This window comes from Oncorhynchus nerka, linkage group LG3, assembly GCF_034236695.1.
Source record: "Oncorhynchus nerka isolate Pitt River linkage group LG3, Oner_Uvic_2.0, whole genome shotgun sequence".
Lineage (NCBI taxonomy): Eukaryota > Metazoa > Chordata > Actinopteri > Salmoniformes > Salmonidae > Oncorhynchus > Oncorhynchus nerka.
This window is the reverse complement of record NC_088398.1, coordinates 5,686,473-5,711,969: the sequence shown is the minus strand read 5'-3', so window position 1 is coordinate 5,711,969 and position 25,497 is coordinate 5,686,473. Positions and strand designations below refer to the sequence as shown.

The 25,497-nt window shown below is 46.5% G+C and overlaps 1 protein-coding gene and 1 pseudogene across 1 annotated transcript; one reads left to right on the top strand and one right to left on the bottom strand.

Annotated features, from left to right (window-relative positions):
• The first annotated feature begins 373 nt into the window (after positions 1 to 373).
• LOC115126325 (epsin-1-like) lies at positions 374 to 23,758 on the top strand (annotated as a pseudogene).
• Positions 23,759 to 23,825: 67 nt separating this feature from the next.
• On the bottom strand, positions 23,826 to 25,480 carry LOC115115428 (forkhead box protein J2-like; the record flags this gene model as incomplete). Its single annotated transcript, XM_065006522.1, has 3 exons — positions 23,826 to 24,362; positions 24,863 to 25,213; positions 25,348 to 25,480. Coding segments are annotated over 3 exons (588 nt in total), but the record flags the coding sequence as incomplete, so codon positions are not given.
• Positions 25,481 to 25,497: the final 17 nt, after the last annotated feature.

Genomic DNA, 25,497 nt, shown 5'->3' with positions numbered 1-25,497 from the left:
AACCGACACCACACATTCTCAACCGACACCCAACTTCAGGTACAATTATAGAGGTTTGACGGGTGCTTTTATAGGCTCCACATGTTCCTGCATACAAAACAATCAATATCAAGGGTCAGTTTGACATTATGTTACAGTATAAAGCTTATTTACAAGTGTGATAAATAGCGCTACATTCCCATCCAGACAATGAAATAGGTTAGAATTTAGATCAAATTTAAACTATTTAATGCATAATGACTGTGTAGCTTCGCCCAGTTCATAAATATTAAATGATGGGAGCGTGCAAAGGGGTGCGGTCTTTCTTGTATTCGGGAACGGAACCGGAAGTTCCGCCATCTCCTTGTACCATTCGAGCTACAACAGGGTCAGTATAGACTTCATTTAGATGTTAAGTATGGTAAATTGTCAACAGTTATTAAATGTTATAAGTAATATTGACAGAGTGAACGTTCCATAATCATCAGTTTTATGTTAATTAAGGATGGTGGTGTCACTCGATCAGATCATAAATACCACTCCTATTCTGTTGCCACTTGAACTGCTAGCAACAGGGTTCAACGTTATCTCATCTGTTTGTACTGTTGGCTACTTCAGCTACCTAGCTAGGTAAATAGCAATGATTCATTCAGTGTCGTGACAGGAATACCTATATTTAGTTAGTCGGGTTTCTCTTTCACGTTTTCCCCTTAACCCCAAACACAATTGTAAAACGTTAAAATTGTTCGCAACTGAGAAAGCCAAGGAGAAGGGAGTTAACGGTAAGTAGCTAACGTTTTCCAGCTGATAGTTGGGAGGGTGGTACCAGATAGCTAGCTATAGGCTGGCTAACGTTGGCTAACGAATTAGTTAGTGTTCCCTTTTATCTGGTTTGGATGACCTTCTAAGTTTGCCAACCAAGTTCGTTACACTTCCCATTTTGTTCTTTGACAGTAGTAGTGTCAAGTATTTCCTGTGGCAATGTTTACATTAGTGTTGAATTGCTGTGTAGACTGTTATGAGAGATGATAACTGGTTAGCATGATAACTGGGTGGGGGTCTCTGGCTCAGGAGGGTGTGTGACTGTCTGATAGCAAGTGGGAACGAGCGTAGTGGCCACAGTGTCTCTGACATTGTCATGATCGTTACACCGCCCTTGTTTTTCTGGCGTTAGCACAAATATGGGTTGGTAGCGCCATAACTTTAAACTTGCTAGCTAATTCAACAGTTTGGTAGTTAGCTTATATTAGACTCAGCCAAGTTTGTCTGGCTTCAGATAGCTAGTTGCATGTGTATTGCATGTTGGGATTTGATTGCTAATAATGTATCTGCCATTGAATGCACATTGTATGTCTAGTGTCAGTGAAACCAAGGAAGTTCTGATACTTATTCCACTGTAAGCTGTCCTGAATATTTAAATGGCGTTAGCTAAGCTCCTTATCAACAGTTGAACTTGACAGTACAATAACATAGCTACATACAACACCCGGACGTCTCCTGTCCTGTAGCATGTAGCTATGTTATTGTACCGTCAAGTTCAACTGTTGATAAGGAGCTTAGCTAATGCAGTGCTCCACATTATGATGTGTAGGGTTGAGGTCATTGCCATTTTAAATTCAGCACAGGATATGTCTGTTTCAAGGAAATATCACTTTTTTTGGAGTATTTCTCAATTATTGAATTGGAATTTCAGATCTCTTCCTCACTTTACATAGAATTGGCCTGAACCCTGTTGAATTGTGAGAGATTTGGGCTAAGCTTGTCCCTTATCTACATTCGGTCTTGGTAGATGCCTTGTATGAACTTTGTAACGTTGCTCCAGTAATCTCTAAACTGACTTCAGGAATGGTTATCTCTCTGTGTTATGCAACCTAGTCTCCTATTAGTACTGTACAACCTGTCGTCTTCCACTCCTTATTAGTCTGCTCGGCCACACTGCTAGGGTCATTCAGCAGCACTGGAACAATTCTGTCAGAGAAGACAGTTAAATCATATAGGAATATGCTGTACCTACATATTAGATGAGTTTGTTAGTCACATACACAGGCTCGCAGATGTAATTACAGGGCACAGTGAAATTCTTAAGCTCCGAGCTCCAACAGTCCAGGTCAAAAAGAGAAGTGAATAAAACCCACTAAGAGTATTCATGCCACAGCATTGCTAAACAGTCCACAGAGTACTAACAGTTCAATGGTGTCAAAATAGTGACACTGTTCAAGCCTGCATGCCATGCTCATCTGACAGCATTAAGTGTGTCAGATAGTGAATCAAAGTAAAGTAGGGGCCTGGGAGTTTTTCATAGATGTCAACCATGCCTGTCCTGGAACTGTATGTGTGGACAAGAACATCAAGTCTGCTGCACCCCTGCCCAAAACACTGTGCCTAATTCCAATTAAACCCTGCCTGGCTTATGTTGTGTTTGTAACAGGTGTGTGTGTGTGTTGACTTTCTCTCTCTGTTGACATAAAGGAGCACTATGTCCACTAAAATTGATTGCTGGTTTCATTTCTCTTTCACGCAATGTTTTCCTATTCATCTTGCCTCTTGATGTCTCTCTCTGATGTGTCTCTCTCTCTCCCTCTCTCTTGATGTCTCTCTCCCTCTCGATGTCTCTCTCCCTCTCTCTTGATGTGTCTCTCTCGATCTCTCCCTCTCGATCTCACTCTCCCTCTCGATCTCTCCCTCTCGATCTCACTCTCGCTCCCTCTCGATCTCACTCTCGCTCCCTCTCGATCTCTCTCTCGCTCCCTCTCGATCTCTCTCTCGCTCCCTCTCGATCTCTCTCTCGCTCCCTCTCGATCTCTCTCTCGCTCCCTCTCGATCTCTCTCTCGCTCCCTCTCGATCTCTCTCTCGCTCCCTCTCGATCTCTCTCTCGCTCCCTCTCGATCTCTCTCTCGCTCCCTCTCGATCTCTCTCTCGATCCCTCTCGATCTCTCTCTCGATCTCTCTCTCGATCCCTCTCGATCTCTCTCTCTCGATCTCTCTCTCTCGATCTCTCTCTCTCGATCTCTCTCTCTCGATCTCTCTCTCTCGATCTCTCTCTCTCGATCTCTCTCTCTCGATCTCTCGATCTCTCGATCGATCTCTCTCTCGATCTCTCTCTCGATCTCTCCCTCTCGATCTCTCCCTCTCGATCTCTCCCTCTCGATCTCTCCCTCTCGATCTCTCCCTCTCGATCTCTCTCGCTCCCTCTCGATCTCTCTCGCTCCCTCTCGATCTCTCTCCCTCCCTCTCGATCTCTCTCCCTCCCTCTCGATGTCTCTCTCCCTCCCTCTCGATGTCTCTCTCCCTCCCTCTCGATGTCTCTCGCTTGATGTGTCTTGTCTCTCTCGATGTCTCTCTCTCTCTCTGTTGCTGCTTTTCTTTTTGTCTACTTGTTTCTTCTCCTCAGAGTTTGGCTCCTCTCCTCTCTCTGTGTATTAACTCACTGTACACTTTGCCCTGGCTGCTATTTGTTTTGTGTTGTATTAACTGTTTTACAACCCTCTCTTTCTCTGTGTGGGGCAGATTTTCCGTGGAAACCGACAGCCAGACGGTTGCCATGTCGACCTCATCGCTACGGCGACAAGTGAAGAACATTGTCCACAACTTCTCAGAGGCAGAGATCAAGGTTCGCTCATCCTCTTCCCTATTTTCTCTCTTCCTCTCCAACCACTTTTCCACCCACACCCCACACCTTTATTTTTTATTCTTCTGTTACCCATTGTCCTCTTCCTCCTATCCTCATCACTTCTGTTCAAGGCCATCTCACCTCAGTCTTCCCCGCCTCTGCTTCCTCCCTCTCCAACTCTTTCTTCCTCTCCTCCCTTCTGTCTTAACTCCTCTTAACTATTGGTACTTACCAAAGAATACATTCCACTGTGTACTCCCTGTATCTCCACCTCTTGATATCTGGGTTCATGTAATCATGTTATCCATTCATCATGATGATTCTGTCCAGCCTGTTTATCATCACATCATCTCCACACCCCAGAGAGTAGAAGAGATGATCAGTTAAGGTGACCTACGATCACGGCTGTGGACTTATCAGGGGTTCATTTGATTAAAGTACTTTGCATAATTGTTTTGTCTGTTTTTACATGTTTAGTCGGGAGCTTTGTATCGTAATATATTTTGTTGGCCTGAGCTTGCTAAGGGAATGAATAGTCTGTTGTCTTGATATAAACTACCAGTTGATTAATCAATTCATTGATCAATAAATCACAACTTAGATTGTTCAATGTTGAGTGCTTTTGGGGCGTCAGGTAGCCTAGTGGTTAGAGCGTTGGGCAAGTAACCGGAAGGTTGCTCGATCGAATTACCGCGCTGACAAGGTAAAAAATCTGTCCTTCTACCCCTGAACAGTTAACCCACTGTTCCCCTGTAGGCTGTCATTGTAAATAAGAATTTGTTCTTAACTGACTTGCCTAGTTAAAAAAAAAACGTCCCTGGTCTCTCTCCCCCAACCCCCCCGTCCCTGGTCTCTCTCTCCACCAACCCCCCGTCCCTGGTCTCTCTCTCCACCAACCCCCTGTCCCTGGTCTCTCTCTCCCCCACCACCCCGTCCCTGGTCTCTCTCTCCCCAACCCCCGTCCCTGGTCTCTCTCCACCCCCCCGTCCCCGTCCCTGGTCTCTCTCTCCCCCAACCCCCGTCCCTGGTCTCTCTCTCCCCCAACCCCCCGTCCCTGGTCTCTCTCTCCACCAACCCCCCGTCCCTGGTCTCTCTCTCCACCAACCCCCCGTCCCTGGTCCCTGGTCTCTCTCCCCCTGTCCCTGGTCTCTCTCTCCCCCCTGTCCCTGGTCTCTCTCTCCCCCCTGTCCCTGGTCTCTCTCTCCCCCTGTCCCTGGTCTCTCTCTCCCCCCTGTCCCTGGTCTCTCTCTCCCCCTGTCCCTGGTCTCTCTCTCCCCCTGTCCCTGGTCTCTCTCTCCCCCTGTCCCTGGTCTCTCTCTCCCCCTGTCCCTGGTCTCTCTCTCCCCCTGTCCCTGGTCTCTCTCTCCCCCTGTCCCTGGTCTCTCTCTCCCCCTGTCCCTGGTCTCTCTCCTTCTCTCTCCCCCCGTCCCTGGTCTCTCTCCTTCTCCCCCCGTCCCCCCTGTCCCTGGTATCTTTCTTCTCCCCTCTCCCCCTGTCCCTGGTATCTTTCCTTCTCCTCTCTCCCCCTGTCCCTGGTATCTTTCCTTCTCCCCTCTCCCCCTGTCCCTGGTATCTTTCCTTCTCCCTCTCCCCCTGTCCCTGGTATCTTTCCTTCTCCCCTCTCCCCCTGTCCCTGGTATCTTTCCTTCTGTTCTCCCCCTGTCCCTGGTATCTCTCCATCCCCCCCTGTCCCTGGTATCTCTCCTTCTCCCCCCTCCCCCTGTCCCTGGTATCTCTCCTTCCCCCCCGTCCCTGGTATCTCTCCTTCTCCCCCTGTCCCTGGTATCTCTCCTTCTCCCCCCCTGTCCCTGGTCTCTCTTCTCTCCCCCTTGTCTCCAGGTGCGGGAAGCGACGTCCAATGACCCATGGGGCCCCAGCAGCTCTCTGATGTCAGAGATTGCAGACCTGACCTACAACGTAGTGGCCTTCTCTGAGATCATGAGCATGGTGTGGAAACGACTCAACGACCACGGCAAGAACTGGAGACACGTCTACAAGGTGAGTGAGTGAGTGAGTTCTGTTCAAGATTGAGCATAACAACGGGTGACGTAGTCTGTCTGTCTGGTTTGTCTGCTCACTGTTGTATGTGTGGACATAGGAATTAGAATACTAGAATGGACATGACCAAAGATAGACCACAGCCTGTCATTTCAAATGGGAACAAATTAGTCATAGTGGGCAGAACAAGAAAGGAGGTGGGCAGAGCCAAGCACGATCTAGCGAGATCGTATTGGTGCGTTCTAGCATGCATTTGCATATTTTCTAGCATGCGGTAACATTTTAGTTTTGGGAAGAGAACTGTATTAAGATAAATAGTTTTATTGATGAGAAAATGTGCAGAATGTCTGCCAAAATCCATCTCGTTCCATCCACTGCCGGCCACTGGGCTTCCTCTCACTACCATATTTGGTAGTGAGTGGAAATGCCAAACAGATGCTTCATATTTATACATCCGGTGAAATATCTGTCTCATTGTTCTATCTGTGACCTAAGGCTTCATATGACAGTATAAAAGATCTGTCATTTTGTCCAGTGACTAGGTCAGCCAGTGATAAGATATTGTGCACATTATGCTTGTTAGCTAGCCAGTCAGTTTCAGTGGAATTAATGATTCCATGAATTTTTCAAATGAACTGCCATAGACGCGTTAAAGAGGTCAATGGAACGCAGACTGTGGGGGATAGAATAAGGACGCCGGATTGGCACACGTTCAACCAATCTGATCAAACAAAGTGGATATTGGTCAAATCCGTCATGGTTGATATATTGTAACATCCCCACAATGTGGTTACTTAAGTCCCATTTGGCTGTTTTCACTGCATTTAGATGTAGTTCCTTTTCAGCTTTAGAAGAAGTTGACTGCTAAATGCTAACTCGTATAAACTGGTAGCATAGCTACACTACATGACCAAAAGTATCTGGACACCTGCTTGTCGAACATCTCATTCCAAAATCATGGCCATTAATATCAAATAAAATGTTATTTGTCGCATACACATGGTTAGCAGATGTTAATGGGAGTGTAGCGAAATGCTTGTGCTTCTAGTTCCTACAATGCATTAATATCCAACGAGTAATCTAACCTAACAATTTCACAACAACTACCTTATACACACAAATGTAAAGTCCACAATCATCTCCTTTGTTTAGTTGACGTTGAGTGCGAGGTTGTTTTCCTGACACCACACTCCGAGGGCCTTCACCTCCTCCCTGTAGGCCGTCTCGTCGTTGTTGGTAATCAAGCCTACCACTGTAGTGTCGTCTGCAAACTTGATGATTGAGTTGGAGGCGCGCATGGCCACGCAGTCGTGGGTGAACAGGGAGTACAAGAGAGGGCTGAGAACGCACCCTTGTGGGGACCCCGTGTTGAGGATCAGCAGGGTGGAGATGTTGTTACCTACCTTCACCGCCTGGGGGCGGCCCGTCAGGAAGTCCAGGACCCAGTTGCACAGGGCGGGGTCGATACCCAGGGTCTTGAGCTTGAGGATGAGTTTGGAGGGTACTAATGGTGTTAAATGCTGAGCTGTAGTCGATGAACAGCATTCTCACATAGGTATTCCTCTTGTCCAGATGGGTTCAGGCAGTGTGCAGTGTGATTGCGTCGTCTGTGTACCTGTTGGGGCGGTAAGCAAATTGGAGTGGGTCTAGGGTGTCAGGTAGGGTGGAGGTGATATGGTCCTTGACTAGTCTCTCAAAGCACTTCATGATGACGGAAGTGAGTGCTACGGGGCGGTAGTCGTTTAGCTCAGTTACCTTAGCTTTCTTGGGAACAGGAACAATGGTGGCCCTCTTGAAGCATGTGGGGACAGCAGACTGGGATAAGGATTGATTGAATATGTCCGTAAACACACCAGCCAGCTGGTCTGTGCATGCTCTGAGGGTGCGGCTGGGGATGCCGTCTGGGCCTGCTGCCTTGCGAGGGTTGACACGTTTAAATGTTTTGCTCATGTCGGCTGCAGTGAAGGAGAGTCCGCATGTTTTAGTAGCGGGGTGTCAGTGACACTGTAGTGTCATCAAAGCAAGCAAAGAAGTTTAGTTAGTTTAGTTGTTTAGTCTGTTTGGGAGCAAGACATCCTGGTCCGTGACGGGGCTGGTTCTCCTTTTGTAATCCGTGATTGACTGTAGACCCTGCCACATACCTCTTGTGCCTGAGCCGTTGAATTGCGACTCTACTTTGTCTCTATACTGACGCTTAGCTTGTTTGGTTGCCTTGCGGAGGGAATAGCTACACTGTTTTGTATTCGGTCATGTTTCCGGTCACCTTGCCCTGGTTAAAAGCAGTGGTTCCCGCTTTCAGTTTTGAACGAATGCTGCCATATTGAGTTAGTCCCCCTTTGCTGCTATAACAGCTTCTATTATTCTGGGTAGGCTTTCCATTAGATGTTGGAACATTGCTTCCATACTTCCATTCAGCCACGAGCAGTAGTGAGGTCGGGCACTAATGTTGAGCAATTAGGCCTGGCTCGCATTCGGTGTTCCAATTATTCCAAAAGGTGTTCAATGGTGTTGAGGTCAAGGCTCAGTGCAGGCCAGTCAAGTTATTTCACACCAACCAGTTCTGTATGAACCTCGCTTTGTGCAAGGGGGCATTGTCATGGTGAAATGGGACAGGGCCTTCCCAAACTGTTGCCACGAAGATGGAAACACAGAATTGTCTAGAATGTCATTGTATGCTGTAGTGTTAAGATTTCCCTTCACTGGAACTAAGGGACCTTGCCCGAACCATGAAAAACAGCCCTGGATCATTATTCCATCCCCAACAAACTTGACAGTTGGCACTATGCATTGGGGCAGGTAGCGTTCTCCTGGTATCTTCCCAAACCCAGATTAGTCTGTCGGACTGCCAGATGGTGAAGTGTGATTCATCACTCCAGAGAAGATGTTTCCACTGCTCCAGAGTCCAATGGCGGTGATCTTAGGCTTGTGTGCTGCTGCTCTGCCTTGGAAATCCATTTCATCAAGCTCCCGACAAAACAGTTATTGTGCAGATGATGCTTCCAGAGGCATTTTGGAACTCTGTAGTGAGTGTTGCAACTGAGGACAGACTTTTTTTGTTTTTTGTTCACACTACACGCTTCAGCACTCGGCGGTCCCGTTCTGTATGCTTGTGTGGCCTACCACTTCATGGCTGAGCCGTTGTTGTCCCTAGACATTTCCACTTCACAATAACAGCACTTAGAGTTGGCCGGGGCAGGTCTAGCAGATCCTCCACCATATTTCACAGTGGGTGCTAGACCTGGAGAGGCCTACAAGCCACAGTGTCTCGCACCCACTGTCAAATTTGATGCAGGATCAGTGACGATCTGGGGTTGCTTCAGCAAGGCTGGAATCGGGCAGATTTGTCTTTGTGAAGGACGGATGAATCAAGCCACGTACAAGGTTGTCCTGGAAGTAAACTTGCTTCTTTCTGCTCTGACAATGTTCCCCAACTCTGAGGATTGGTTTTTCCAGCAGGACAATGCTCCATGCCACACAGCCAGGTCAATCAAGGTGTGGATGGAGGACCACCAGATCAAGATCCTGTCACGGCCAGCCCAATCTCCAGACCTGAACCCCATTAAAAACCACCAGATCAAGACCCTGTCATGGCCAGCCCAATCTCCAGACCTGGACCCCATTGAAAACCTCTGGAATGTGATCAAGAGGAAGATGGATGGCCACAAGCCATCAAACAAAGACGAGCTGCTTGAATTTTTGCAGCAGGAGTGGCATAATGTCAAAGTCTGGTGGCTAGCATGCCAAGACTCATGAAAGCTGTGATTGAAAATCAGGGTTATTCCTCTAAATATTGATTTCTGAACTCTTTCTAAGTTAAAACATTTTTGTGTTGTTTAAAAATGAATATGAACTTTTTTTCTTTGCATTATTCGAGGTCTGACAACACTGCATCTTTTGTTATTTTGACCAGTTGTCATTTTCTGCAAATAAATGCTCTAAATGACAATATTTTTATTTGGAATTTGGGAGAAATGCTGTCAGTAGTTTATTGAATAAAACAAAAAAAATCATTTTACCCAAACACATACCTATAAATAGTAAAACCAGAGAAACTGATAATTTTGCAGTGGTCTCATCATTTATTTTTTCCAGATATATACAGTGGGGCAAAAAAAGTATTTAGTCAGCCACCAATTGTGCAAGTTCTCCCACTTAAAAAGATGAGAGAGGCCTGTAATTTTCATCATAGGTACACTTGAACTATGACAGACAAAATGAGAAAAAAAATCCAGAAAATCACATTTTAGGATTTTTTTATGAATTTATTTGCAAATTATGGTGGAAAATAAGTATTTGGTCACCTACAAACAAGCAAGATTTCTGGCTCTCACAGACCTGTAACTTCTTCTTTAAGAGGCTCCTCTGTCCTCCACTCGTTACCTGTATTAATGGCCCCTGTTTGAATTTATCAGTATGAAAGATACCTGTCCACAACCTCAAACAGTCACACTCCAAACTCCACTATGGCCAAGACCAAAGAGCTGTCAAAGGACACCAGAAACAAAATTGTAGACCTGCACCAGGCTGGGAAGACTGAATCTGCAATAGGTAAGCAGCTTGGTTTGAAGAAATCAACTGTGGGAGCAATTATTAGGAAATGGAAGACATACAAGACCACTGATAATCTCCCTCGATCTGGGGCTCCACGCAAGATCTCACCCCGTGGGGTCATAATTATCACAAGAACGGTGAGCAAAAATCCCAGAACCACACAGGGGGGACCTAGTGAATGAGCTGCAGAGAGCTGGGACCAAAGTAACAAAGCCTACCATCAGTAACACACTACGCCGCCAGGGACTCAAATCCTGCAGTGCCAGACGTGTCCCCCTGCTTAAGCCAATACATGTCCAGGCCCGTCTGAAGTTTGCTAGAGAGCATTTGGATGATCCAGAAGAAGATTGGGAGAATGTCATATGGTCAGATGAAACCAAAATATAACTTTTTGGTAAAAGCTCAACTCGTCGTGTTTGGAGGACAAAGAATGCTGAGTTGCATCCAAAGAACACCATACCTACTGTGAAGCATGGGGGTGGAAACATCATGCTTTTGGGCTGTTTTTCTGCAAAGGGACCAGGACGACTGATCCGTGTAAAGGAAAGAAGAATGCCCTTCCATCAGCAAGGGCATTGAAGATAAAACGTGGCTGGGTCTTTCAGCATGACAATGATCCCAAACACCCCGCCCGGGCAACGAAGGAGTGGCTTTTCAAGGTCCTGGAGTGGCCTAGCCAGTCTCCAGATCTCAACCCCATAGAACATCTTTGGAGGGAGTTGAAAGTCCGTGTTGCCCAGCAACAACCCCAAAACATCACTGCTCTAGAGGAGGTCTGCATCGAGGAATGGGCCAAAATACCAGCAACAGTGTGTGAAAACCTTGTAAAGACTTACAGAAAACGTTTGACCTCTGTCATTGCCTAACAAAGGGTATATAACAAAGTATTCAGAAACTTTTGTTATTGACCAAATACTTATTTTCCACCATAATTTGCAAATAAATTCATTAAAACCCCTACAATGTGATTTTCTGGATTTTTTTTTCTCATTTTGTCTTTCATAGTTGAAGTGTACCTATGATATAAATTACAGGCCTCTCATCTTTTTAAGTGGGAGAACTTGCACAATTGGTGGCTGACTAAATACTTTTTTGCCCCACTGTAAGTGTATATAGGCCCATTATCAGCAACCATCACTCCTGTGTTCCAATGGCATGTTGTGTTAGCTAATCCAAGTTCATAATTTTAAAAGGCTAATTGATCATTAGAAAACCCTTTTGCAATTATGTTAGCACAGCTGAAAACTGTTGTTTCTGATTAAAGAAGCAATAAAACTGGCCTTCTTTAGACTAGTTGAGTATCTGGAGCATCAGCATTTGTGGGTTTGATTACAGGCTCAAAATGGCCAGAAACAAAGACCTTTCTTCTGAAACTCGTCAGTCTATTCTTGTTCTGAGAAAACAAGGCTATTTCATTTGAGAAATTGCCAAGAAACTGAAGATCTCGTACAACGCTCTGTACTGCTTCCTTCACAGAACAGCGCAAACTATCTTGGTGATGATGACATGAACCTGTATTGGGGTTAGTATCTATACAAGCATTATACACTGATTTTTTTACCTCAACATAGTGTGAAATGCACATAAACAATAGCCTAAATGTAGGCTAATTCTGCTGTGGGGAAATGAGGAGATTCGGGATATTCCTTCACTGCCCTTTCCTGTACTCTTCCTTGGCAATTCCGTTGTTTTGGTTGAGTTCGATTGACCTCTTTACCACATCTATGGCTGCCATTCTCGTCCTGTTCTGGAACTTTGGGGGTTTATGACATAGCATCTCCAGTAATTGAATATCTGTGGTTTCTACTGTACTGTGTGTTCTCCAGGCTATGACTCTCATGGAGTACCTCATAAAGACGGGTTCAGAGCGCGTGGCTCAGCAGTGCAGAGAGAACATCTACGCTGTCCAGACTCTCAAGGACTTCCAGTTCATCGACAGAGACGGCAAGGACCAGGTACGACGCGCTCGCACGCACACACACACACTGTACACACATACTGGTACAGTATCACTACTCGCCTCTCATTGAAGGACTTTACAATGTGACCTCTTATACAAACACAGAGTGAAAGCCAACAGTAACATGTTTATGGGCTGATAATGGCAATATAGCAGGTCACTTTTTTTATTTTTTTTATTTTACCTTTATTTAACCAGGCAAGTCAGTTAAGAACACATTCTTATTTTCAATGACGGCCTGGGAACAGTGGGTTAACTGCCTGTTCAGGGGCAGAACGACAGATTGTCAGCTCGGGGTTTGAACTCGCAACCTTCCGGTTACTAGTCCAACGCTCTAACCACTAGGCTACGCTGCCGCCCCACAGGGAAACACTGATGGAAATGGAATGACTGAAACAGGAATGTAGCACTTAGTTTGCTAGCAAATAACTGACATTTATCAACTATTCAGTGACACAGCTGTGTAGTTAGGAAGGTTGTGCACTGAGTTGTATATACTCATGTGCATTCACCTGCATGTGTGTCAGGGGGTGAATGTGCGGGAGAAGGCCAAACAGCTGGTAACACTGCTGAAGGACGAGGAGAGACTACGAGAGGAGAGGATCCATGCCCTCAAGACCAAAGAGAAGATGGCACAGACCACCAGTGGTGAGAGACACCTACATTACCCAGCCTGCACCAGCCACCAGGGGTTCTGAAACAGATTGAGGAGAAAAGCAAACCATAGACAGAAATGTAGTTTTAAATTGTCTGCTGTGATGCAGAGCTTCCCTGGTCCTGGAGAGATGCATGTGGTGTTTGCAGGCTTTTATTCCTGCCCAGCTCTAACTATGCCCAGATGCAAACTATAACATTTTTTTTCCCTGTTCTCCGTTCCCCTCATCCTGTCCCCCAGCCTCTTCGGCCCCCTCAGCTCCAGGTCTGGGGGGTGGAGCGCTGTCTCAGGGCTCTCACTCCGGAGGGGCGGACCCAGAGCAAGCGTGGCCACAGAGCTCCGGTGAGGAGGACCTGCAGCTGCAGCTGGCCCTGGCCATGAGCAAGGAGGAGGCGGAACAGGTATACAGTACAGCCAGCCTGGAGCTGGTGGAGGGTAGGCAGAGCCCCCGCTGGCCAACCACACTGTTAACCTGAGGTCCAATGGCTTGATAAAGGGGTTGATTTGTATAGGATATATGCACTGTACACCCTACAACCACTATACATAGAACACATGTATATGGTAACACTTAACTACAGTCCATAACAGAAGTATCCGGGCATAGCAAGGTTAACCCAGGACAATGTGTGTTTCCATTCACTCACCTTTACCCTCTGACCCCTGACCCCCAGACTACTGTGGCCCCTCTGGAGGACGCAGAGCTCCGCTATGCACTCACACTCAGCAAGGAAGTACAAGAACAGGTCAGGGGGCAAAGGTCACCTGACCGGCCGATCATCATCTACCTATCTACCTTTCTGTCTACCCAGCCGGCGGTCACTCCATCGAGTCTTAATCCCAATCAAAATGAATGATATTTATAGGAATGATCTGTTTCATTAATTCCAAACATACACATGTCAATGGGTTAATAATATAAGAGGGTAAGAAGGAAAGAAGTAGTTTTAAAAATAACTCCCCTATGATTTAATCAGTGTAAAATGATGCATGGTAAAGACTTCATCATTTGAATGACTCAATTTAACCCTTTCTGAATGAGTGATTACTCCCTTTTTTCCTTCCGTTGCAAATGACTCTGTTCTGAATGCATGCTTCAAACTACACACACAATGACATACTTAAACACACTCAATTAAAGGCATCTTCCAGTGCCCGCACTCTGCAAGTTGGAGGGCAGTATTCAATCAACACCGGTATTCAGAAGTTTAGAGGGTAAGGGAAAACAACTCTACCTTTAGCATAAAGACAAACTGGGTAAAAACAACCCATGTTCTTTGTCTCACAAAGTTCTTAAGTATAGATAAAGCCTCAATGTAATTCTATGACCCTGACTTCTTTGTAGAAGCACAAGAAGAGGACTTGTTTTGTCTCTCCATGAATATTTCTGGATACAGGTAGTGTTTGAATAGAGAGCCCTGGCAGATAGTCCACGTCCACTATGGCTGGGACCCTGACCAGTTTCTTCAGAAGGTGAAAGAAGAGGAAGCTGCCTATAGCGGCTGGTCTAGAATCAGTTTTTGATTTCCTCAAGGAAGGGAGAATGTTTTCCAACTCCCTAAGTTGGGTGGAGGGGAGCTGATCTGAGAGCAGCCACTAAAGGAAGCATCTCTCCTGAAGCTTTGCATCATGGTCAGATAGTGCTTCCTGGGGAAGTGAAATTAAGTTGCTCCCTAGACACTGATCTAATGTCAGTTTAGCATTTTCTCCCCAAATGGCTTTGGCTACAATTTGGAGGTAGTAAGCTGATCCTAGATCTGTGCCTATGGGCTGGCCTGCCCGAGCGCTTGTCGCAGGTGATGACATCACAGCTGTATGTGATTGGCAGGAGGAGAGGCTGCGCAGGGGGGACGACCTGAGACTGCAGATGGCCATCGAGGAGAGCAGGATGGAGAAGGCCAAGCCAGAGGAGGTGTGTTTGGTGACGTGTGTGTACGCCAGCCATAGGGGAGGGATGGATGGGGGCTACACACACTCTTAAGACAATACCACTCAGTTCCTCTTTCTCTCTCCTGGTGTTACCTGCTGTAGTTGTGTCTCTCACCTGTGCATTCTGTGATGGAGAGAACTGAAAGCGAAGGTAGTGTAGGCCGACACCAGAAGGGTTTCTGAACCCTATCACGTAACTGACTGTAAGCTATGATATTTCCTACAGGAACCTTTTAGAATTAAAGTTGTGCTTTAGAACTGAAAGCGTTTGCCAATTATCTGACTGACATCAACAGACCACAGGTTGAGAAACAATAAACACCCCTCGCTCTCTCCCGTCCCGGTACTAGTTGATCTATCCCTTCTTTCATACTCTGCTTTCATCAAGGCAACTGTGTGTTGCCTGTGTCAACATTTATTTAGTGTGTATGTTAACTGACTGTATGCTCTGATTTTCATGTGTGTATGAGAGACAGACTACTCTAGCCTTGAGCTCATTGACTCTTGGTGTCTGTTCAACATCAGTGTGGGTGTGTGTGTATGAGAGACGGACTACACTAGCCTTGAGCTCATTGACTCTTGGTGTCTGTTCAACATCAGTGTGGGTGTGTGTGTATGAGAGACGGACTACACTAGCCTTGAGCTCATTGACTCTTGGTGTCTGTTCAACATCAGTGTGGGTGTGTGTGTATGAGAGACAGACTACTCTAGCCTTGAGCTCATTGACTCTTGGTGTCTGTTCAACATCAGTGTGGGTGTGTGTGTATGAGAGACAGACTACACTAGCCTTGAGCTCATTGACTCTTGGTGTCTGTTCAACATCAGTGTGGGTGTGTGTGTATGAGAGACGGACTACACTAGCCTTGAGCTCATTGACTCTTGGTGTCTGTTCAACATCAGTGTGGGTGTGTGTGTATGAGAGACGGACTACACTAGCCTTGAGCTCATTGACTCTTGGTGTCTGTTCAACATCAGTGTGGGTGTGTGTGTATGAGAGACAGACTACACTAGCCTTGAGCTCATTGACTCTTGGTGTCTGTTCAACATCAGTGTGGGTGTGTATGAGAGACAGACTACACTAGCCTTGAGCTCATTGACTCTTGGTGTCTGTTCAACATCAGTGTGGGTGTGTGTGTATGAGAGACAGACTACACTAGCCTTGAGCTCATTGACTCTTGGTGTCTGTTCAACATCAGTGTGGGTGTGTGTGTATGAGAGACAGACTACACTAGCCTTGAGCTCATTGACTCTTGGTGTCTGTTCAACATCAGTGTGGGTGTGTGTGTATGAGAGACAGACTACACTAGCCTTGAGCTCATTGACTCTTGGTGTCTGTTCAACATCAGTGTGGGTGTGTGTGTATGAGAGACAGACTACACTAGCCTTGAGCTCATTGACTCTTGATGTCTGTTCAACATCAGTGTGTGTGTGTGTGTATGAGAGACAGACTACTCTAGCCTTGAGCTCATTGACTCTTGGTGTCTGTTCAACATCAGTGTGTGTGTATGAGAGACAGACTACTCTAGCCTTGAGCTCATTGACTCTTGGTGTCTGTTCAACATCAGTGGGTGTGTGTGTGGGTGTGTGGGTGTGGGTGTGTGTGTATGAGAGACAGACTACTCTAGCCTTGAGCTCATTGACTCTTGGTGTCTGTTCTACATCAGTGTGTGTGTGGGTGTGTGTGTATGAGAGACAGACTACTCTAGCCTTGAGCTCATTGACTCTTGGTGTCTGTTCTACATCAGTGTGTGTTTGGGTGTGTGTGTATGAGAGACAGACTACTCTAGCCTTGAGCTCATTGACTCTTGGTGTCTGTTCTACATCAGTGTGGGTGTGTGTGTATGAGAGACAGACTACTCTAGCCTTGAGCTCATTGACTCTTGGTGTCTGTTCTACATCAGTGTGTGTGTGTGTATGAGAGACAGACTACTCTAGCCTTGAGCTCATTGACTCTTGGTGTCTGTTCTACATCAGTGTGTGTGTGTGTGTATGAGAGACAGACTACTCTAGCCTTGAGCTCATTGACTCTTGATGTCTGTTCAACATCAGTGTGGGTGTGTGTGTATGAGAGACAGACTACTCTAGCCTTGAGCTCATTGACTCTTGGTGTCTGTTCAACATCAGGGTGTGTGTGTGGGTGTGTGTGTATGAGAGACAGACTACTCTAGCCTTGAGCTCATTGACTCTTGGTGTCTGTTCAACATCAGTGTGGGTGTGTGTGTATGAGAGACAGACTACACTAGCCTTGAGCTCATTGACTCTTGGTGTCTGTTCAACATCAGTGTGGGTGTGTGTGTATGAGAGACAGACTACACTAGCCTTGAGCTCATTGACTCTTGGTGTCTGTTCAACATCAGTGTGGGTGTGTGTGTATGAGAGACGGACTACACTAGCCTTGAGCTCATTGACTCTTGGTGTCTGTTCAACATCAGTGTGGGTGTGTGTGTATGAGAGACAGACTACACTAGCCTTGAGCTCATTGACTCTTGGTGTCTGTTCAACATCAGTGTGGGTGTGTGTGTATGAGAGACGGACTACACTAGCCTTGAGCTCATTGACTCTTGGTGTCTGTTCAACATCAGTGTGGGTGTGTGTGTATGAGAGACAGACTACTCTAGCCTTGAGCTCATTGACTCTTGGTGTCTGTTCAACATCAGTGTGGGTGTGTGTGTATGAGAGACAGACTACACTAGCCTTGAGCTCATTGACTCTTGGTGTCTGTTCAACATCAGTGTGGGTGTGTGTGTATGAGAGACAGACTACACTAGCCTTGAGCTCATTGACTCTTGGTGTCTGTTCAACATCAGTGTGGGTGTGTGTGTATGAGAGACGGACTACACTAGCCTTGAGCTCATTGACTCTTGGTGTCTGTTCAACATCAGTGTGGGTGTGTGTGTATGAGAGACGGACTACACTAGCCTTGAGCTCATTGACTCTTGGTGTCTGTTCAACATCAGTGTGGGTGTGTGTGTATGAGAGACAGACTACACTAGCCTTGAGCTCATTGACTCTTGGTGTCTGTTCAACATCAGTGGGTGTGTGTGTGGGTGTGTGGGTGTGGGTGTGTGTGTATGAGAGACAGACTACTCTAGCCTTGAGCTCATTGACTCTTGGTGTCTGTTCTACATCAGTGTGTGTGTGGGTGTGTGTGTATGAGAGACAGACTACTCTAGCCTTGAGCTCATTGACTCTTGGTGTCTGTTCTACATCAGTGTGTGTTTGGGTGTGTGTGTATGAGAGACAGACTACTCTAGCCTTGAGCTCATTGACTCTTGGTGTCTGTTCTACATCAGTGTGTGTGTGTGTATGAGAGACAGACTACTCTAGCCTTGAGCTCATTGACTCTTGGTGTCTGTTCTACATCAGTGTGTGTGTGTGTGTATGAGAGACAGACTACTCTAGCCTTGAGCTCATTGACTCTTGATGTCTGTTCAACATCAGTGTGGGTGTGTGTGTCAGTGTGGGTGTGAGAGACAGACTACTCTAGCCTTGAGCTCATTGACTCTTGGTGTCTGTTCAACATCAGGGTGTGTGTGTGGGTGTGTGTGTATGAGAGACAGACTACTCTAGCCTTGAGCTCATTGACTCTTGGTGTCTGTTCAACATCAGTGTGGGTGTGTGTGTATGAGAGACAGACTACACTAGCCTTGAGCTCATTGACTCTTGGTGTCTGTTCAACATCAGTGTGTGTGTATGAGAGACAGACTACTCTAGCCTTGAGCTCATTGACTCTTGGTGTCTGTTCTACATCAGTGTGTGTGTGTGTATGAGAGACAGACTACTCTAGCCTTGAGCTCATTGACTCTTGGTGTCTGTTCAACATCAGTGTGGGTGTGTGTGTATGAGAGACAGACTACTCTAGCCTTGAGCTCATTGACTCTTGGTGTCTGTTCAACATCAATGTGGGTGTGTGTGTGTATGAGAGACAGACTACTCTAGCCTTGAGCTCATTGACTCTTGGTGTCTGTTCTACATCAGTGTGTGTGTGGGTGTGTGTGTGGGTGTGTGGGTGTGTGTGTATGAGAGACAGACTACACTAGCCTTGAGCTCATTGACTCTTGGTGTCTGTTCTACATCAGTGTGTGTGTGGGTGTGTGTGTATGAGAGACAGACTACACTAGCCTTGAGCTCATTGACTCTTGGTGTCTGTTCTACATCAGTGTGTGTGTGGGTGTGTGTGTATGAGAGACAGACTACACTAGCCTTGAGCTCATTGACTCTTGGTGTCTGTTCTACATCAGTGTGTGTGTGGGTGTGTGTGTATGAGAGACAGACTACTCTAGCCTTGAGCTCATTGACTCTTGGTGTCTGTTCTACATCAGTGTGTGTGTGGGTGTGTGTGTATGAGAGACAGACTACTCTAGCCTTGAGCTCATTGACTCTTGGTGTCTGTTCTACATCATCAGTGTGTGTGTGGGTGTGTGTGTATGAGAGACAGACTACTCTAGCCTTGAGCTCATTGACTCTTGGTGTCTGTTCAACATCAGTGTGTGTGTGGGTGTGTGTGTATGAGAGACAGACTACTCTAGCCTTGAGCTCATTGACTCTTGGTGTCTGTTCTACATCAGTGTGTGTGTATGAGAGACAGACTACTCTAGCCTTGAGCTCATTGACTCTTGGTGTCTGTTCTACATCAGTGTGTGTGTATGAGAGACAGACTACTCTAGCCTTGAGCTCATTGACTCTTGGTGTCTGTTCTACATCAGTGTGTGTGTGGGTGTGTGTGTATGAGAGACAGACTACTCTAGCCTTGAGCTCATTGACTCTTGGTGTCCAACATCAGTGTGGGTGTGTGTGTATGAGAGACAGACTACTCTAGCCTTGAGCTCATTGACTCTTGGTGTCTGTTCTACATCAGTGTGTGTGTATGAGAGACAGACTACTCTAGCCTTGAGCTCATTGACTCTTGGTGTCTGTTCTACATCAGTGTGTGTGTATGAGAGACAGACTACTCTAGCCTTGAGCTCATTGACTCTTGGTGTCTGTTCTACATCAGTGTGTGTGTGGGTGTGTGTGTATGAGAGACAGACTACTCTAGCCTTGAGCTCATTGACTCTTGGTGTCTGTTCAACATCAGTGTGTGTGTGGGTGTGTGTGTATGAGAGACAGACTACTCTAGCCTTGAGCTCATTGACTCTTGGTGTCTGTTCTACATCAGTGTGTGTGTATGAGAGACAGACTACTCTAGCCTTGAGCTCATTGACTCTTGGTGTCTGTTCTACATCAGTGTGTGTGTATGAGAGACAGACTACTCTAGCCTTGAGCTCATTGACTCTTGGTGTCTGTTCTACATCAGTGTGTGTGTGGGTGTGTGTGTATGAGAGACAGACTACTCTAGCCTTGAGCTCATTGACTCTTGGTGTCTGTTCAACATCAGTGTGGGTGTGTGTGTATGAGAGACAGACTACTCTAGCCTTGAGCTCATTGACTCTTGGTGTCTGTTCTACATCAGTGTGTGTGTATGAGAGACAGACTACTCTAGCCTTGAGCTCATTGACTCTTGGTGTCTGTTCTACATCAGTGTGTGTGTATGAGAGACAGACTACTCTAGCCTTGAGCTCATTGACTCTTGGTGTCTGTTCTACATCAGTGTGTGTGTATGAGAGACAGACTACTCTAGCCTTGAGCTCATTGACTCTTGGTGTCTGTTCTAAATCAGTGTGTTGTTATAACCTGTGTATTATCCTCTCCCAGAGTGCGTTAATGGAGCTGAGTGCTGTGGACCCCTGGGGGGCTCCTGCTGGTGCCTCTGGGGGCTCTGCCGGCCCCTCACCCCCTCCCACAGTCCCCCTCCCAGCCCCCTCTGGCCCCTGGGTCCTGGCCCCTGCAGACCCTTGGGGAGCCTCATCGCCTGCCTCACCCCCCAGCGTAGACCCGTGGGCTAGTGGAGGGACGGCCCCCCCAACGATAGCCCCCCCGCCAGACCCCTGGGGAGAGACAGCCTCCTCAAGAGTCAACTCAGTTGACCCCTGGGGACCCTCAGGTTAGTGACCTCTGACCTTTACTCCCCTGGCCTGGTCTACACCTGTTACCCTCATTCCGTCTCCTTGTCCCACACCCCTACCTCCACACACTGGACATCAATACATTTGGTCTATTTTCCCAATACTCTTCAAATGGCCAGCATGTTTATATCATTTGGAATGTGACCCTCCATATCTCAGTCAGGGGTATCTCTGGTTTCAATAAAAGATCTCTGTCCGTTCTTACCTCCTTTCAAGAAAAAATACTGTCTTTCCAGCTCTTCAATAGTAGTACAGATAAAAGAGAGAAAGTGGGAAAGGAAGCCAAATTGGACTATTGGGATCCAGCCCAGCTCCTTGTTCCCTGAATATTGTATGATGTTGTGCAGGGTTGTATTCCATTCCTGTTCAGTTCAAGAGATGAACAATTCTCATTGAAATTAAATTCCACTTTTTAAATCTTAGATGGGAATTCCAATTCATCTTTTGAATTGATTGACTTGAAATGGTATTGACCCCGACCCTGGTGTTGTATGTGAGCCAAACCCCTGCCTGTCTCCCTCCCCCATAGCTGTGACCCCCCCCAGTGTCGACCCCTGGGGCCCCTCTGTGCCCCTCTCCACCACCTCCTCTTTTGGGGGGCCAATAGACCCCTGGGCTGGGGACGGGGTTGACCCCATCATCACCTCTGACCCATGGAGCGACTCCGCCAAACACACTAATGGCACAGGTACATCCACACACACACTGACACATAATGGCAAGGACATGTGGATGAGATGTTCATTGAGCCCCCCCCCCCCCATTCACCCACAAACACAGTTGTCTTGCATTCCATCCTCCCTCAGTAATACTGGTATAATGCTGTGGTGTCTAATCTGGTTAGTCACTATAAATACAGTACTCCATGTTCACCTTCACTCTCTCTGTCTCTCGGTCTGTAGGACACCCAGAACTGCGAGGTCAGTTAACGGGCGATAGTGCGGGTTCTCCGGTGCCCTTTGACCTCACATCTCTGTGCTCTTCACTTCCTGTCCGTAAGACCCCTGAGTCGTTCCTGGGGCCCAACGCATCTCTGGTGGACCTGGACTCACTGGTGTCTTCTAAACCCAAACCTAAACAACCTCCTCCTCCATCAATCTCCTCCTCAACACACAACCCCTTCCTCCAGACCACAGGTACTGATAACACACAAGCACATAAATACACACACACATTTTTAAGCACTTTGTGTTTGTAATAAATGAAAGTATATTGATTGAAGTATTCTCTCCTCTCCAGCCTCGTCTTCAGCCCCTGGCATGGCAGTCACCCCGGGCAGCACAATCTCCAGCAGGGGGGTTTCCCCGACGCCACCCCCCACCTCCAACCCGTTTGGCGCGGCCGCCCCCATGTCCTCCATCTCCCCACAGCCCTCCACACTGGGCCTCAGCAGCCTCCGCACCAGCCCTGTACCACCCAACCCCATGGCATACCCTGGCATGGGCTTGGGGCCTATGGGTATGGGAGCACCAGGCCTGGGGATGGGCATGATGCAGAGCCCCATGGGAATGTCCCCTACGGCGGGCTCTCGCCCATGGGTCCTCCTGGGTCCTCTCACTTCATGGGGCCCGGAGGGGCCCTGCCCCCACAGCTGAATTTTGGGGGGCCTACGGGGGCAGCTGGAGTGATGGGAGCCGGGGGAGCAGTGGGAGGGGCCGGAGTGACGGGCGCCAGCACCAATCCCTTTCTTCTTTGAGGGCGTTTCGGCACTACCCCTTCCTCTTCAACACCCAATCCAGGCCCTGCCCCACCCCCTGGCTCATCTACTGCCCCCCCTTCCCCCCCTGAGCGATCCTCCTTCAACACAAACAATGTATGTTTCCAATAAGAAACGTGTGTACATCTCTATATTTAAAGAAAATCTGAATTTGTTATTTTCTTTCAGAAGCATTTACATGTATTTTTCTCCTAGCTCAGATGAATTTCAACAACAAATATTTTGGTTCCTTTCATTTTAGTGGGATGTAGCGAGAGGGAAATAGACGTTTATTTATTTTTATTTCGTTTGAATGCGTTTTGCTTTCTTTCAGTCCTTTCTGAAATAAAGGTGGGTGTTTGAGAGTTAGGCTTCATCAGTTATGTCACACTGATATAATATTGTATTATTGCACTGACAGAGATGGGGAGAGAGATGGGACATGGCCACTAACAAACTGAAACACAAACAAATTCCTGTACTTGCCTCTTCCTTTCTTTGTCTGAAAAGAGAAGGATTGAAGGAGGATTTGATTAAAAAAACTCCTGAACAAGATTTGGACTGAAAAAACTGGCATTAACATTTCAGCCACAATATAGTCAAATCATTCAATAGCTGTTCTATTTTTTATTTCATGTAATTTATTTCCCTTTTTTTCCACTCCTGGGAATGAATAAACAAGGGGGGGAAATTACGCAATTATGCCATTAAATCAAATGCTTATTTTTTTCTTGTCATGGAAATCAAGAGGGCATCTATTGAATTGGTTGAGGAGAGATGGAATGTGTTTTGTAAATGTGTTGTGTGGAAGAGTGTGTGTGAATGTGTCTCTGTCTCCATTCATCCTGCGTCCTCGCTTATTTCAGCAAGATACAAATCTATTATTTTTGTTTTTAAAAATTGTCACTTGTATCAATGCTATGTAATGTTGGGATTTCAAATGAGGTATTATAAGGATCGCATTTTTCTGCCAATTTTATTTCACAAATGTTTTGTATTAATCAGAAGCATTAGTCTTTCTCACTCTTTCATACAGAATGTCTCGTCTCCAGGTGTCTCAGCATGACTGGACCCTCTCCTTTCTGACCCTCGTTCCTACGGGGGGAGAGCTGCAGATGCTTCTTTTAAAGAGACAATTCAATGAACGAACTTAAACAACAGGGGACTTGATGACATGCTCCATGCTGTTTCTTTTCATTTAGTTTGATGAATTGATTGTTATTTTATATCAACTAAAAGATCTCTTTTATTGGGTAAGGTCACATTTTGTGTGGTGTTAACTGTGAACATTCACATTTGAGAAGTAAAAGAAAAAAAAAGAAAATAAATTTAAGAAATAAAGTAAATCCACAAAGGGTATGTTGCTTTACGTTACATTTGTCTGGTGTACTGTGTGTTTGATGTTCCAATGCTGTTGGACAGGGAGAAACTGGGACAAGGATTCATTTTATAGTATTTTATTAACATATGAAGTCTTCTGTCAGTTGGAGGATATATGTATGTCCAGAAGCTTCTGTGAAGACTTCCAGATAGGGATACAATTGCAGAAAATAAGTAGGAACCAAAAAACATTCAACCATTTCACTATAGAAATACTGCATTCAATCATAATGTACCAATGACCATCCTCACTGGCAAGAGTAGCGTGTGTGGTGAGGCAGCTGAATATAGGGTGTAGTGTTTCGTATGGGAGGCCCCTCGGAGTAGGAGGACGTTTCCCCTAGATACTGATCTATGTTCAGTTTTGCATGTTTCCTCCCAATGGTCCAGGTTTGTTTTGGGGAGTGTAAGCTGATCCTAGATCTGTGCCGGCAGGCAACACTGATCCAGTAGACTTCCTGAATGGAATCGTGGGGCAAACAGAATCCACTCTGTCAAGCGATCAGAGAGTCCCAGTCAAAGTCATCTTGGATCTCCTCGCTGTTGTTATGGAGATGTTTCATAGGGGGACGGGGTTTAGGTTGAAGTTGCATCCCAGCTGTGTGAGAGCGTGGAGAGAAGACACTATCATAAGCCTCCTTTGTTGACAAGGAAACTACTGCACATACCTCAAACTAATACAAGGAGTACAACTCAAGTTCCTTTCAAAGCAGTTTAATGTTCACTTTCCTATTAACACTTCCTGTTTCCTCATCTCCTTCACTATGTGATGTGACTGGGGTGGACTTTCTACCTTACCAACCCAACCCAGCTCTGTCCCTGTTACATTAGTGGTAATGAGGGCAAGGAAACAGGAAGCAACAAGGAGAGGAAGCCTTTTGATTACATCAGAGTGATACTATATTTGACTAAATAATCCCAACATGTACCATTGAGTGAAGCAAAGCTTTACACTGGTAGAAAATATTACTTGTAAAAAAAAAAAAAAAAGGCTTTGCAATGAAAACACGTGCCAGAACACCACTACTGAGTACTGGAAGTTGTAGAGCTAAAATACTGTCAATAATTTACAAAGGTGTCTTGTGGCTGAGGTCTCACCATTGGTCTGAGGAGCTCCAGGTTGGGTCAGGTGGGGCCTCTGTACACCCTGAGTTTGGGGGTGGAGGGGCCTCCTGGGGGACTGCCCACTGCTGGAAGGGGGGACCAGAGGGGGGTAGGCTAGGGGAGAGGGGTGGGTTAGGGTGGCCAGGGTGGGGGTGTTGTGAGTAAGGGGTGGGAGGAGCAGAGATAGAGGGGAACCATGGGCCAATGGGGAGTTGTTACCGGAGGACGAGCCAATTAGGCCCTTATGAGTGAAGAAACGGTTCAACGAATCACAGAGCGAAGTGAAGAGCATCGGCTCCAGCGCCCAATCACAGAGCTCGGCCTGGCGCATGCTCTCCAGGAGGTCTGGAGGAGAGAGGGAGGAGGGGAAAAACAAATAGCAGGGAGAAAGAGGAAGATTGTCAATGTGATAACTATTCTTGTCAATAGAAACAATGAGTAGCATTGATCTATAATTATCATGTAGTTTGTTAAGGGACCTGGGTGGCTAGTGAGGTCAATGTTGGCCCAGTCCAGACTGCTGGCGACCCTAAAGCTCTCCTTCAGAGTGTCTGTAGTACTGAACCAGTCTGCTGGCACCACTACAGAGACAAACAGAGAGAGAGGTGGTATAGGTTGTCAAATAGTTA